Raw genomic sequence first — 15,094 nt, 5'->3', positions numbered from 1 at the left:
CAATAACCGTATATTGTCTCAAATTGGCAAAGGGAGTTTGTAGAGCGAGTCACCGATATACAGCTGATATACGGTACCATTTGGTCGATCAAGACCAAATGTGTTTCATCACATGTCTGCTCTCTGTCATATGACAAAATCTAAAGCATAAAGAAAATACAGATGCAGGCTTAGAATTAAAAAAATGTGTTAAGACATGATTTTATATTACTTATGGGCATCTGTGCATTCACTATTAATGGTTACCATCGATGGGTCAAGATGTGAGTGGTCATCGATGGTAAAAACCAACAGTCACTCACCAATGGTCATCCCTGTTCTTTTACTGATTGACCAATCACAGCCAACTGGGGTCAGGGGTATGAGCTGTGCTACGTGTACCAGCACTCGCATAACATTTTTGTTACACATCTGATGGTTCTATACCATCGATGCCAGTAAACCGTATGGTTCTCCCGCATTGATGGCAACAGTATTTGACATTGGGCATAGACCTTCGATGATTTTGGAATCATCTCTATTTTTTTACAGTATGTTTATATTGCCAGCAAAATCTGTGTGCCCAGACATCTAACTACAGATGTGTCCACATTCATTTATCCTCCTTTCATGTTAAACCGCCCTTCTAGTCATGTCCTGACTTGTTAGCATTGGTCGTCTTTTTTCTTACAACTTTTTCCATTAAATGGTGTTTCATTTGCAGAATGGAGCACGAAGGGCAGGCAGCTTCTGCTGATTAAAATAAGTGTCATATCTACATTTACATCTACATTTTTGGGGTCTGGGACTGATTTCCAGTGGCTGAGCTATCAGTGCGGGAGGTAGCAGGCAACCCCCCCCCCCCCCTTCATCTACCCCCCCCCCCCCTCCCTCCCTTCACTTACCGCCCGACTCAGCAGGTCCCGAAGCACAGCCTGGCTTTTTTAATGCAGGAAGTCGGCGGCCAATTAAAATGCAGCACTGGCGGGTGAGACAATCAGAGCTCGTGTACTGGCAGCCGCTCTGATTATTTGTTGAGTTTCACGGCAGCCGATATATTGGCCGATCCGATGTGATTTTTTACCTGTTCATAACCCCACTATGCACTACGCATGGGGTTGATTTTATATAGAGTGGCGATCGCAGTAATCCGCATCCCCTCGCCACGCTTCTGGCTCAGTGGCTCTCTGCGCTCGCTACACTATATAAAATGAATTCCATGCCTAGTGGATAGTGGGGTTATGAACAGGTAAAAAATCGTATCGGCCGATATTGCATCCGATATATCGTCTGCCGTGAAACTAAACAAGTACCTACAAATGTTACCTTACACTGTTTTCCAGGAGCATACTGTACTGTTCCATTTCTAATACAAATACAGCAGAAGTCACAGACCGCATATAGACTTGCCACATAACATTTTAATCAGCAGAAGCTGCATGTGCATCATATTCACTCTGTTCTGCATATAAGATGCTATTTAATGTAAAAACTCATTAAAACCATGCCTCGCTCTACAGAGCCCGTAGCTCACATTATATGCGTAACGCCACATGTATCGCATGGAGGATAGCTGTATGTGGACACTTGTAGAATGAAAAAGAAATGACAGTGCTGTAATAGGTAAAACCTTTCTAAGATGTGCATTATCCCTTTAACTCCGCAATGGCTTTAGAGGCTGTTGCTTTTTATAGGTTCCATTTTTTTTTAAGAGGTGCATCAACATTCCTTTCTTCATTAAATTCTGGCCTGCTGCGAGACCCTACAGATCAGCGTTGCCCAAACTGGCTATGAGCTCTTGGACTGAGCAGGCTTGTGAAATGCGTTCATGCTGTCTGGGTGGAACTGGCTGTTTGTTGAATGCGCATAACCTGTTCTTGTTTACACCGCTGATCCATGCCAGTGGCATTGGAGGGCTGAGTGAAATACTCTTATCAGACAGATACTGTCATATATGGAAGTAATTATTTCATGTTGAAAGAACTTTGACAGTTTGTATAATTCAGCGTTTTCCTCTGGGAAGGGTGTACGCGGAGAGAACTCGCATTCCAGATGTATCATCTCATAAATATTTGTTTGGCTGCAGGAGTACAAGTATATCATTCTCCTCCGATATTGAAGTCTGCAGCCCTGCTCGGCGGGTTTAGATCAACATTGTAACTAAAAATTGGCACAGTAATTGCTTTAAAATAAATGTTTCACTTATTTACAATGTGATTTATAAATGCATGATGCTCCTCACACCCGGGGTCCGTTAATTCTCGCTTGCTGTTATTTCTAACTCATGAGAAAAGAACTCCTAGCATTGCTTACGATTAAGGTCGGATGACCACTGGTCTTACATCGGTGTCTCACACAAGTGCAATACGTATGGCGAAATGCAAGTGCACACTGCATGTGGGAATGCGTATGAACACAAAGCATGCGCGCAGAGAAGCTGCTGTGCAATTCTGTGTACGTAAATGCAGCAGGAGATGTCTGTAGGAGATTCACGGCTCCTCTTTGCATTGGTGACATCAGAGTGTTGCCTCTAAGGACGCAGCCCCGGGTCATTGCGGTTTGCAATGTTTCCAGGGGTATGGATCATTATGTCTACAAGAGAATGGTCAACAAGCATTGGGTCGACATGGGTCTAGGTGGACAAGTCATTAGGTTGACACATACATTAGGTCGACACGGGCAAGGTTGACATTCAAAAGGGGTTTTTCACAGTTTTTTTTTACCGGAAACTGAAACGTAGCACAGCATCCCCTCGCATGGCTCGCTGCGCTCGGCACACTATTTTATTCTCCAAGTTGACCTTTTGACTGTTTACATTGCCCATGTCGACCTAATGCTTGTGTTGACCTTTCGACCTTTCTACATTTCGACCTAATGGTGTTGACCCAATGCTTGTTGACCTAATGACTGTATCCTGTTTCCAGGGGATGCAGTTAAAATCCCGGCGGTCGGGATCCCGGCGTTCAGAATCCCGACGCCGGAATCCCGACCGCCGAAATGCCGACACATTCTCCCTCCTGGGGTGTCCACGACACCCCTGGAGGGAGAATAAATTAGCTGCGTGGCTAGCGCAGCGAGCCCGCAAGGGGGGGCGATCCACGTCCCCCCCTTGTCGGCATTTCGTCTGTCGGGATTCCGGCGTCGGGATTCTGAACTCCGGGATCTCGACCGCCGGGATTCAATACTGAATCCGTTTCCAGGCATTGGTCAACCGGCATAATCTGAAACGTATTCAGGCTGGTGGTCTGATCCATGGACCCTTCATGCCGTCAAAATGGGATTGCACGCCTGCGTTCTAACTAATGGTTCCGTACCCCCCAAACAATGCATCGGGAATGAAACGGAACTGCGAGCGGTATTGCAAGACCTATTCTGTACATGTGCAAACCCAACACCATCGGATTTGTATGTAAACCATAGGCCTGGCAGAAGACCGTAAACTGGTCCCCTCCTCTCTTAGGGGGTTATTCAGACGCTGTTGTGTGAATTCGCAAGACGATCCTTTTCAAGCGGTGCACGTTGTGTATGGACCATAGCGCGCATAAGGCCAAACAGCAACAAAAACACCAATTACTCAGTTTGGAAATCCCTCACAACTTGAGTGTCAGGAAGCCGGTTTGTGGGTGGTAGTGCCCATTATCTGGGAGTGTCAGGAAAAGCTCAGGCAACTGTTTTCAGGGAGGGCCGGTGACGTCAGCGCCAGCCTAATTCCGTCGCACCGTTGTGGAAGGGTCAGGGTTACGTACACTTGCACAGACTGGGGAAATAATTTGATGGTGACTGAGTTGCGAATGGATTTTCAGCTGGATGGCAATTCGCAAACTTGCACAAGGCGGGTTCACTCTGTCTGGGGGGCGACTACCTGATTGCAAGGCTCTGCAAAATGTACCCAGCAGCCATCAGGTCTGAATCAGGCCCTTAATATGCACCTGCCACCTGCTGTCTTGTTTCTCTTTCTTGGGACTTTAGATGAATTTTTTCTAATGCACTATACTGTACATTCTAAATGAAAGGGTTGGGATCATTTGGTCTAAAGCATGATGGTCGACAGTCATTAGGTCGACATGGGTCTAGGTCGACATGGGAAAAGGACGACATGTTTCTATTTGGAAAGGTCATTAGTTCGACAGGTCATTAGTTCGACGGTTCATTAGTTCGACAATGTCTAGGTTGAAAGTGAAAAGGTCGACATGGGGTTTTTCACTGTTTTTTTTACCTGAATGTCAACACCGTCGACATGGACACCGTTTCAAGTGCACCGCATCCCCAGCACACTATTTTATTCTCCCACCACGCCCTAGTGCATTGTAGGGCATGAAATACCTCCTGTCGGCACATGTCGGCTCAAAAAACAGTGAAAAACCCCATGTCGACCTTTTGACTGTCAACCTAGACATTGTCGAACTAATGACCTTTCAACCTAGAAACATGTCGACCTAGACCCATTTCGACCTTTTCCCATGTCGACCTAATAGTGTTGACCTAATGACTGTCGACCATCATGCTGTAGACCAAATGACCGCATCCCAAATGAAATGCTTGGTCTTGCTTTTTAAATGATTGCCCCTTTAAAACATCAGAGAGACTTGTCATGACATTGCTGAAGCCTGCGTCGCAGATTGTTATATTTACCCCTATATAATAGTTTTAAGGGTGTATTTAATCCTGGATGATATTTCTGATAGTCAGAAATATAGCAGCCATGATTGAATATTCAGGACTCTGCACTGCGGATTTGACCTTTTTAACCCCTTGAGTGGTGGTTTTTGCTGGGGCAGGACAAACCTACCAGGGCAGGTTTGTCCTGCCCCAGCAATACCCACCACAGAAAGTTGGAAGCCCCCCTCACCTCCGCTCCGGCGTTAGTACGCCGGAGCTTCCCTGCTGCCGCTCTCCCCCCTGGCTAAGCCGCCTGTCACATTCAGCAGTGACATGGGCGGCAGGCTGGGGGATGTTCGCGGCGGCTCGGGTGCCTGAGCGCTCCTGACCATACCCGACGTCACTGTAAAATGAGTGACGGCTGGCGGGCGGGTCAGGGGAGCTCCGGCATACCGATCGCCGGAGCAAAGGTGACTGGGGGGGGGGGGGGACCAGAAGGGTTGGGTTGGGGGGGGGATGGGGGGCTCTATAGGTGCTGCATGGACACCACTGGCACGCACCTATTCTATATTGGTGGTATGCCCGGAAATTTTCCGGGACAGCCCGCTGCGGCAGCGCAGCTGAGCCCGGGCATACCACCCATGGGGTTAAGTCATATCTGCTAAATTGGCAAAATAGTGCCTGTTTCCGACCAAAAAAGACGTGGATTCACTGATCCACTACTTTTTTGACTTTCGAAATGCTTCCAAAAGTCAAAAGATTGGAACTGACATTGAATTCAATCTATTCTTGTTGGAAATGGACAATATTTCCGACAATCGTAACTATCGTCCGGTATTGAAAACCCCATTTAGAAAGCTCAAACATATTATGTTTGTATAGGGTACATTTTTAGCGTAGATACAACTGTGCCCAGCAAGACTCTACGTTGCGTTTTCCAACAATGCAGAGATACAGATGCACCTTGTTTATATAAATGTATCATCGTTGATAGATTAGAAGAGGACAGTCCGATCACCAAGCGGAACAGCGTGCCATCCTCCAGATAATTTATATCCCGTATGTGAATATTTTATCAGCCGGGAAGAAATCCACATTCCGAAGCATTACACAGAATACCCGATGCGTTTGTGTCACGGTGATATAGTGATGTGATTATTACTCTGCTCTGTGATGTTGTTCAGCGGGAGACAAAATACCGCTGCTACCTGTGTAACAGACTATTAGGAAATGTGCAGCTATTTATGCCATGTAGAACTAATTACTGTCATAGACCAGTGGTTCCCAACTCTGTGCTCATGGCACCCTAATGATCCAGGTTTTAAGGCTATCCATGCTTAAGCACAGAAGGTTTAATCAGGAGTGTAACTAGAGGGCCCCATAGCAAAATCTTGAAAGGGTCCCGCACAGGCCACTGCCCGGCATCAACGTCCCCTGTATTCCCCCCCCCACACACACACAGGTCACCCAGCCCAAACCCCCGTCTACCTTCTACTGCCCAGTATCTGTGCCCGGACCCCCTGCCCGCCTGTGGCAAGCTGGCACTGCTCTCCTGCTGGCCAAAGACCTCTAAAAAAAGAAGAAAACATCTGAATAGTGCAGGGGGTAGTTTGATGAGCCCACAACCCCCCCCCCCCCCCCCTCCAGCCGCCGGGCCCCATAGCAAGTGCACCCCCTACACCCTCTATAGTTACGCCACTGTGTTTAATCAAAACAAATGAGCTACTAAGTAAGTCACCTGTTCGCAAGCATTGATTTCCTTACTGGATCTTTAGGGTGTCTTGAGGACCAAGTTTGGGAGCCACTGTCACAGACTGCAAAGAGATAAAGAATCAAATCCTAACATGTCAAGGGATACGGTCACTAGGTCTACAAGTATTATGTTGACATGCAGGAAGGTCAACAGGGTCATTAGGTCGACAGGGGGAAGGTTGACAGTCAAAAGGTCGACATGGAGTTTATCACTTTTTTTTGGAGCAGACATGTGCCGACAGGCGGTATTTCATGTCCTACCATCCATTAGGACGTGGTGAAAGAATAAAATAGTGCCCGAAGCAGGACGAGTGCAGCAGGGGGTGCGGGTCTATGTTTCAGTGTCCATGTAGACATTCGGGACAGAAAAGGTGATAAACCCCTTGTCGACCATTTGACTTTCCACCTTCCCCATACCGACTTAATGACCCTGGTGACCTAACCCATGTCAACCTTCAGTCATGTCGACCTTCATGCATGTCGATCTAGTGGTGTCGACCTAATGCTTGCCGACCTAGTTGCTGTCTATCCCATGATCCATACCCCATGTCAGATGGTTTCCTTCTGCATTACCACAAGCTGTGCCATTGTGTATCACCAATCCAATCTGCACATTTTATTTTTGTTAACTAATAGATTGTAAGGCTGTAAAATGATCCAGCTACACTCTTGGAAATTGCCTTACTCAACCAAGTCACCGAGAAAATGGCCTTTAGCGTGTGGGTCATTGTAGTACATTGTATGGCTGCTGACCATTTTTGATCTGGCAGAATGAGGGAACTGAATGGACTCATACTGGTCTGCAGCTGGCCATGGATTATATAGCGGTTGCGTGGAATCCCGTAACCCTCGGCCGACGTCTCAGAACTGCTCCATGCAAGCACTAGGCCCCGGCTCAGTTTAGTTTGCGAGCAGGCAGGGAAAGTTTAACAGTCGGACCAATCGCAAGCCACAGTTTCATGACTAATGCTTGTAATAGGTCCTGTCGTGTCGCTCCATCCTCCCTGGTTTTCCGCAAGAGGCGTGACAGAAAAAGAGTTGCACTGCTCTAGCTTGTGATGGGAAGCCCTGCATTGTTCATAATAAATACCTCAATGCTGCATGGTATTTTTGGGGGCTAGCTTTTTGCTATTTTATATATATTCTTGGGATAAATGTGTTTTAGAATGTTCTGGAACTTTACCTTGTTTCTGTCTTCTCCATTGTGAGAGGAGTTGCAACATGGGGGGCAGGGCTCTGGGGGAGGAGCCTAGATCTGCATCCCAACTCACTGTATGTGTGTGTGTAAAGTGTGGTGCGGTGCAGAGCTGTTGGCTGACAGCATATGCAGTGTGCTGGGATGTCGACAAACTGCAGAGCGGTTGTCACCTGGGAAATGTAAATGAAACCCCCCCCTCAGATCCTTTGCGATGATCCAATAATGATGGTCGCAATGTTTTGATGTTTGAAACCGATATTTTACAAATGTTTAAAAGAAGATATATATATATATATATATATATATATATATATATATATATTTTTTTTTTTTTTTTTTTATAAAATTGTTTGTAAGTTTTAAATACATGTTCTTGACCTTAAAAAGTCAGAAAAATAAAAATGAAAATTACGGAGCGTTTTCTTGGAGAAAAATATTTTCTAGTTGAGTGGTTTATAGAGCGTTACTGAGAAATGTACATTTCTATTTATATGATTTTCAGTTCTAAATTGTATTAGCCCTTTAAGCTTTTTGTTATATGTTTTTGTGTGATCTAAGAAATGGATAGGAATTTATTTCTGAGCGTTGTGTTCCTCTATCAGTCCCTTCACAGTGCGGGTCTTGACCTGCCGACAATTCCATTGTTTTTATAATTTAATGCTGGAGCACTGGCAAAGATTTACGTTCAAATAGCTGTAAATGTTCCTTTTTCTATGATTCTATTATATATCTTTGTTTTTATAACTGTCTTGTGACCAGTTTGGCTTTTGTGTTTTATTATGATACAATAACTAGATAATACATCTTACCATCTACTCCCCAGTCGGTGCCAGGGAAATGTGAAGATCTTTATTAATACTTGATAGGTCCAAGAACCGTAATATGCAGTTGTCCCACGTCTGAGTCTCAGTACACGTCTTGTTTCTATTACAGGTGGGGCGTTGGCAATCACCGGAACATATCTTCTTGTAACCTTTTCTCCCAATGTAACTCAAGATGTGACGGCGCTGAAAGTGGAACGATATGTCATAAGCTGGCAGTTTTTGGTTTATCTGGTAAGTGATATTTCTGCATAGAAGCCTTTTCTATCAAAGAACAAAATATCGTATTAAGCTCTGTGAAATACAAGTGGGTACTTATGTATTAGCAGGGCGCCCCTTACGTAACTGGAGCCGTGCTAATACATAAAGGATCATATCCCCACTATCCATGTAATACCCCCAGTGTCCACTTGGGCGTGGAGTTAATATTAGAAAGTGTGGCGAGCGCAGCGAGCTCCACGAGGGGACTTGGATACGCGTACCCTCGCAGGGCTTGCTGCGCTCGCCACGCTTCGGGCTCGGTGGCTCGCTGCGCTCACCACACTTTCTAAAATTGACTCCACGCCCACGTGGACACCGGGGGTATGACGTGGTTAGTGGGGATATGAATGTGTTAGTGCGTGTAGTATGTGTGTGTGTGTGTGTGTGTAGTGTGTACTCACCATCCAGGATGTCTCCGGCACTCGGCTCCCCGCACTCCCGGCCACCATGACAGTCCTCCCCGGCAGGCGCAATTAGCGTAGTGCCGCTGGGGGAGCTGGGAAACCATGTGATGCTCCCCCAGCGGTCACTACGCTAAATGACGGCAATTGCTGCCGCCCGGCTCAGCACCGCCGCCTGGATCTCCCCCCACCTCCGGCCACCCGCCGCTGAAGCCGCGCTGCCAGGGCCGCTGGCCGACCTTCCTCCCCTTGCCGCACCTCCTTCAGCCCGCCGCCAGCCCGACCCACCGGCCGTAAGTCCCCACATATTAGCAGGGCGCCCCGCAATGACTACGCTGACAGCATAGCCAAAGCTACGTTGTCAGCGTAGCGTAGCCGGGCGCCCGGCTAATACATAAGTACCTACAAGTGCAATTACATACATATTATATTGCCTTTGTCATTCATAGTATAGCCTTCATCTAGGTCCTTGTTTCATGAGACAGACATAGCAGTGGAATTTTCCTCGCCTGTGATACATTTCGACCAATCCTAGATCTGAATAGAAGTGTTGTGTTATGCTTATTGAGTAGGGTTGGATAGATTATACCCTTTTACACCAAAACAATGGGTCATACCTGGGTTTTTGGACCCAGATTCAACCGCGGTGCGACCCGGTGTTCCACCAGCCGGGACACCCGCAATGGCATAGCTGCGCTGGGGGCAATCCCAGCCCCAAGGTAAGCTATTGGGCTGCCCCAGCCTCCATGCACCCCCTAGCCCCCTGAGGAGAATGGATGCTGCACACAGGTAGCTTAATTAAGGCTGGCCAAACTGGTCCTCGAGATCTACCAAAAGGTCACGTTTCTTAGACCACTTAGCTCCGGCTTGTCCAAACTATGGCCCTCCAGCTGTTGTGACCTTACGAGTCCCATCATGCCTTGCCACAGTTTTGCGATTAGGGAATGCTAAAACTATGGCAAAGCAAGCTGGGATATGTAGTTTCACAACAGCTGGAGGGCCATAGATTGGACATTCCTGATTTAGCACAGATGCAGTCATGACTAACTGTCACATTTTGAAACCTGCTGCATTCGTTCCTTACTGACGCATTCTACAGATCCACAGGTGGTCTGGAAAACATGAACTGCTTGTAGATCTCATAGACCAGTTTGACCACTGATTCCTGTTACTTCTAGAACTAAAAGTTACAGCCGCCCCCCCCCCCCCCAAAATACAAATAAATAAATAAAAGTATGACTATGTTACTTTTTACTACTGAAACCTATATCCGCGTTCTAATCTATTATTGATATGCATGAGATCGTTCCCCTCTTCCAGAGGAATAACTCTGCATTTTGCATCACTAAGCGCGTTTCATTAGCATTCCCTGCACTGACAGCTGACTGACACCAATTAGTGTAAGCGTCAGCTCATCAGCACAGAGCTGGTAATCTCCACTACCCTCTCGCTGACATTGTTCATACTGATTTATCATCATATAAAAAGAGCAGTCGCTTATTTATACAATCTGTCCAATTCAAATGTCAGTGCGTGCTGAGGAAGCAGTATAACTGCAATACACCCGCGGCAGTGTCAGAGACTTGCAATTAATAGAGTAAGTAGAGGAATATGGAGAGAGCCACGGTACGGTACGGCTTATAACTGTATTTTTATTACGACTATTAATGTCATCCTTAATTTAGCGATGTGATACATTCCATATTCCCATCGTGTTTGCCTTGCCAGTAAACAAATAAACAAGCAAAGTTTAGAATAAAACTGTTTAGCTAAACATCATTGTTCCTGGTTGCTTAGCTCACCTGTAAAACCGATACGGTGGGCTTTTGTTACTTCTATTCTGCTGTTAGTAAGGCAGTATGGATGGTATAATGGTAAGCATTACTGCCTCACAGCGCTGAGGTCATGGGTTCGATTCCCATTGTGGCTCTAACTGTGTGGAGTTTGTATATTCTCCCCGTTCTTGTGTGGGTTTCCTCCGGGTACTCCGGTTTCCTCCCACAAGCCAAAAATATACTGGTAGGCTAATTGGCTCCCAACAAATTTAACCCTAGAATGTCTGTGTGCGTGTACATGTGGTAGGCAATATAGATTGTAAGCTCCACTTGGGCAGGTGAGTGTTCAGCTGTTCTCTGTACAGCGCTGCGGAATATGTATGTGCTATATTAGAAACTGGTTATAAATAAATAAAATAATAAAGTGGTCTTAGTAAACAATGTGTCTTAGTGACTTTCAGGTCCCAATAGCCACTTTGTTTACTGGCGTATATACTGATCTGTGGTTGAAAATATTTGGGTCCATACACCATCAATCTATGTATAGCTCCGTACACACGGAGTGACCAACTTGATGAGTGTCCCGTTTCTCTGTAATGTAATCCGTGTAATCCTAAAACTCAGACATTGTTATTCAACACAAATGTAAACACATGTTTGATATTCGTTCCCCTCCCCTGAAAGGAGAGTGCCATGCTAAATTCAGTTTTGGATGCTACCCGCCCATTAGATATTTATTCGATTAGGAATCTGACTGTGGATTCCTAGAACGTACAAAGGACAAACCTCTGCAGCATGGAAATTTCATGGAATGGAATAAAGCCACATGGATCATGCCAGGCATACTGAGAAATGGGTTTGTGGTCTGAATAGAATAAAAGTCTTGAACAAATGATAAGCTAGATATATTTAATTGGTGATTTTGTGCTTACGCGCAACTTTCAGTATATGTTAACGATTTTACATGCTAGATTTAAAGTGCTGTAAATAATTGGCTAGGACAAGACATCATTAACCGCCAGAGCTGAAATAGTACAGATATATAGCCATTATTTTTTGATTGTGGGTCTATTTTTCTAAGCCTGGGATGGAGATAAAATGCTAGAAAACCAGCTCATAACTGCCATTTTTCAAACACCGCCTATACTATGACAGTTGGGAGCCAATTGGCTGGAGGTTTATCACCCTTACATTTATATATTTTTTTAAGGACTAATACAGGGGTGGCCAAACCGGTCCTCGAGATCTACCAACGGTCCATGTTGTCCAAATCGCCTAGCTGGTGCTCAGCTGTAGTCGTTACTAACGGTCACATTTCCCAGGTCACCTAGCTGGTGCAAAGCTGTAGTCATTACTAACGGTCACATTTCCCAGGTCACCTAGCTGGTGCACAGCTGTAGCAATTACTAACTGTCACATTTCCCAAGTCACCTAGCTGGTGCACAGCTGTAGTCATTACTAACTGTCACATTTCCAAGGTCCCCTAGCTGATGCACAGCTGTATCCATTACGAACTGTCACATTTCCCAGGTCACCTGTCATTACTGTCACATTTCCCAGATCACCTAGCTGGTGCACAGCTGTACTCATTACGAACCGTCACATTTCCCAGGTCACCTAAGTGGTGTACAGCTGAAGTCATTACGAACTGTCACATTTCCCAGGTCACCTAGCTGGTACACAGCTTTAGTCATTATGAACCGTCACATTTCCCAGGTCACCTAGCTGGTGCACAGCTGTAGTCATTACTAACGGTCACAGTTCCCAGGTCACCTAGCTGGGGCACAGCTGTAGTCATTACTAACTGTCACATTTTTCAGGTCACCTAGCTGGTGCACAGCTGTAGTCATTACTAACTGTCCCAGTTCCCAGGTCACCTAGCTGGTGCACAGCTGTAGTCAATACTAACTGTCCCATTTCGCAGGTAACCTAGCTGGTGCACAGCTGTAGTCATTACTAACGGTCACATATCCCAGGTCACCTAGCTGGTGCACAGCTGTAGTCATTACTAACGGTCACATATCCCAGGACACCTAGCTGGTGCATAGCTGTAGTCATTACTAACGGTCACATTTCCCAGGTCACCTAGCTGGGGCACAGCTGTAGTCATTACTAACGGTCACATTTCCCAGGTCACCTAGCTGGGGCACAGCTGTAGTCATTACTAACTGTCACATTCCCCAGGTCACCTAGCTGGTGCACAGCTGTAGTCATTACTAACTGTCACATCTCCCAGGTCACCTAGCTGGTGCTCAGCTGTAGTCATTACTAACTGTCCCATTTCCCAGGTCACCTAGCTGGTGCACAGCTGTAGCCATTGCTAACTGTCACATTTCCCAGGTCACCTAGCTGGTGCACAGCTGTAGTCATTACTAACTGTCCCATTCCCCAGGTCACCTAGCTGGTGCACAGCTGTAGTCATTACTAACTGTCACATTTTCAAACATGCTGCATTCATTCCTACTATAGACCCACAGGTTGCCTGGGAAACATGAACTGTTGGTAGATCTTGAGGACAGGTTTGGCCACCCCTGGCTTAATCCATCTACCCCAATGCCTGTAACATGGGAGGTAGGAGCTGATTGGCTGGTACTCACCCCTTTATCTGCATCCAAGGCTTTGTAAATAGGGCCCTGTATTCCTTACAGGATTCTTATATTTACAAACTTGCCTCTACAATGTGTCCTCTATTTATTGGCTTCCCTGATAGATTATAAAATGCAATCTCACAATATGGCTTGTATCCACAGGAAGCTCTGCACTATCCATAGGTTGTAGGTGTATATCTTGTGTATACCATGCTTGCTGACCTTTGGTTTGAGAGGTATATGAGGGCATGGTGATCATACGGGTCCACAGCAGGACCCAGGAGTGTTCCATGCCTTCCCTGACATTCCAAGAGAGTAAATATGTATAGTTTATTATACAACATCCCCCCTACAAAGACCAATCAAATACTGGTGATAGACCTCTGTGGCCCCGCAGGACACCCTGTTAATCCAGCACTGAAATCACTGTAACAGGTCCTGCCAATGCAGAAGGAAGCCAGTGGAAGAGGAGAGGTGGCGATGGGTACAGAAAAACCTGCCGGAAGTTGGATGTATGCAGGCAGGGTATCGATGAGAGAGGGGAGCTTTGTGTCCACTTAATCCAGCTTCACTCCGATGACCCGGTTGCATTTACCCCTTCCAGATGTTACCCCAATAGCTCTACAGGCACAGAAAAGTTGAAGCTACCAGGGTCAAACCCAACAACGACCTGGGTATCCTGCAGAGTGAACGGTGTGATCCATACTGAAGTGTAGAACCGGGTCATCAGCAGTTGGACATGATGTAATCTCTAAGTCGGCAGAGGGAAGACCCAGCAATAACCCAGGTCCAGCCTGCTGCGTGAACATAGCTGCTGTCACACGGCTTGAAACCATGAGGGTAATTCAGGCCTGATCGCTGCTGTGCAAATTTGCAAAATGAACTATTATCGAACAACTGCGCATTCGTAACGGATCATAGCAAGCATGCACAAGTCCAAACAGAGCAAAAAATCTGTGAATACAATCCCCTCGCAATATGACTGACAGAAAGCCGGCATTTGTGGGAGGTAACCTGATTTCTGGAAGTGTCAGATATAACGCAGGTGGGCTCAGTCACTGAAAGCAGCTTATGTGGCAAACCTGAGCTATTTTCAGGTCAAAATCAGCCAGGGGCCATTATCCTGGTTCACTCGCAAAGGCAAATTCCTTCTCCAATGGACAGAACCATGTGCACTGCGGTATATTGTGCACACTTTAAAAAGATTTTCAAAGTCACCTTAACTCCCCATACAGGCAACATTTCTTTCTGTGGAGGAACGCCACCTCTGTAATTTGCCAAGTCAGGATCCAGTACCTCTTTTCCGCCATACAATCCATCTCTTTGAGAGGAATGCCATCCTCAGTAGCACAATTGGAGGAGGTATAGTGGAGAGAGACCATATCTATCTGGCTCCCACTTACCATCAGGACTAAATATTCCTTTTAGGCCCAAAAGAGAACAGGACACACCTGGAGTTAAGGTGATTTCGACATACCTCCCAACTTTCAGGGAGACGGAGGAGGGACAGAAAATTTTAGGGGCATGGCCTATACTCACAGCTCTCACACCCCCGTTTTGCTGCTATGGGGGCATGACCCAGAGGCTCTGTGAGCCTCTAGCCATGCCCCCAGCACCCTGGCTGCGGGAATAGAAGCACAGCGTTTATTCACCGCTGCTCAGCAGCCGACAGGGGGGACTCCCAACAGCCCCCCCCCCCCCTCGCCGCGGGACAGTGCCG

The 15,094-nt window shown here is 46.3% G+C and overlaps 1 protein-coding gene across 1 annotated transcript in view; it reads left to right on the top strand.

The window, feature by feature from the left end:
• NIPAL2 (NIPA like domain containing 2) overlaps positions 1 to 15,094 on the top strand; it is a 65,933-nt gene that overhangs the window by 31,542 nt on the left and 19,297 nt on the right. The window contains exon 5 of the mRNA XM_083186982.1: positions 8,462 to 8,583. Within this exon, the coding sequence (XP_083043108.1) occupies positions 8,462 to 8,583 (122 nt within the window). The remainder of the gene's footprint in view (positions 1 to 8,461; positions 8,584 to 15,094) is intronic.

This window comes from Crinia signifera, chromosome 5 (genome assembly GCF_055691185.1).
Source record: "Crinia signifera chromosome 5, ASM5569118v1, whole genome shotgun sequence".
NCBI classification, from domain to species: domain Eukaryota; kingdom Metazoa; phylum Chordata; class Amphibia; order Anura; family Myobatrachidae; genus Crinia; species Crinia signifera.
Note: the sequence above shows the minus strand (reverse complement) of the source record. Positions and strands in the feature narration are given on the sequence as shown.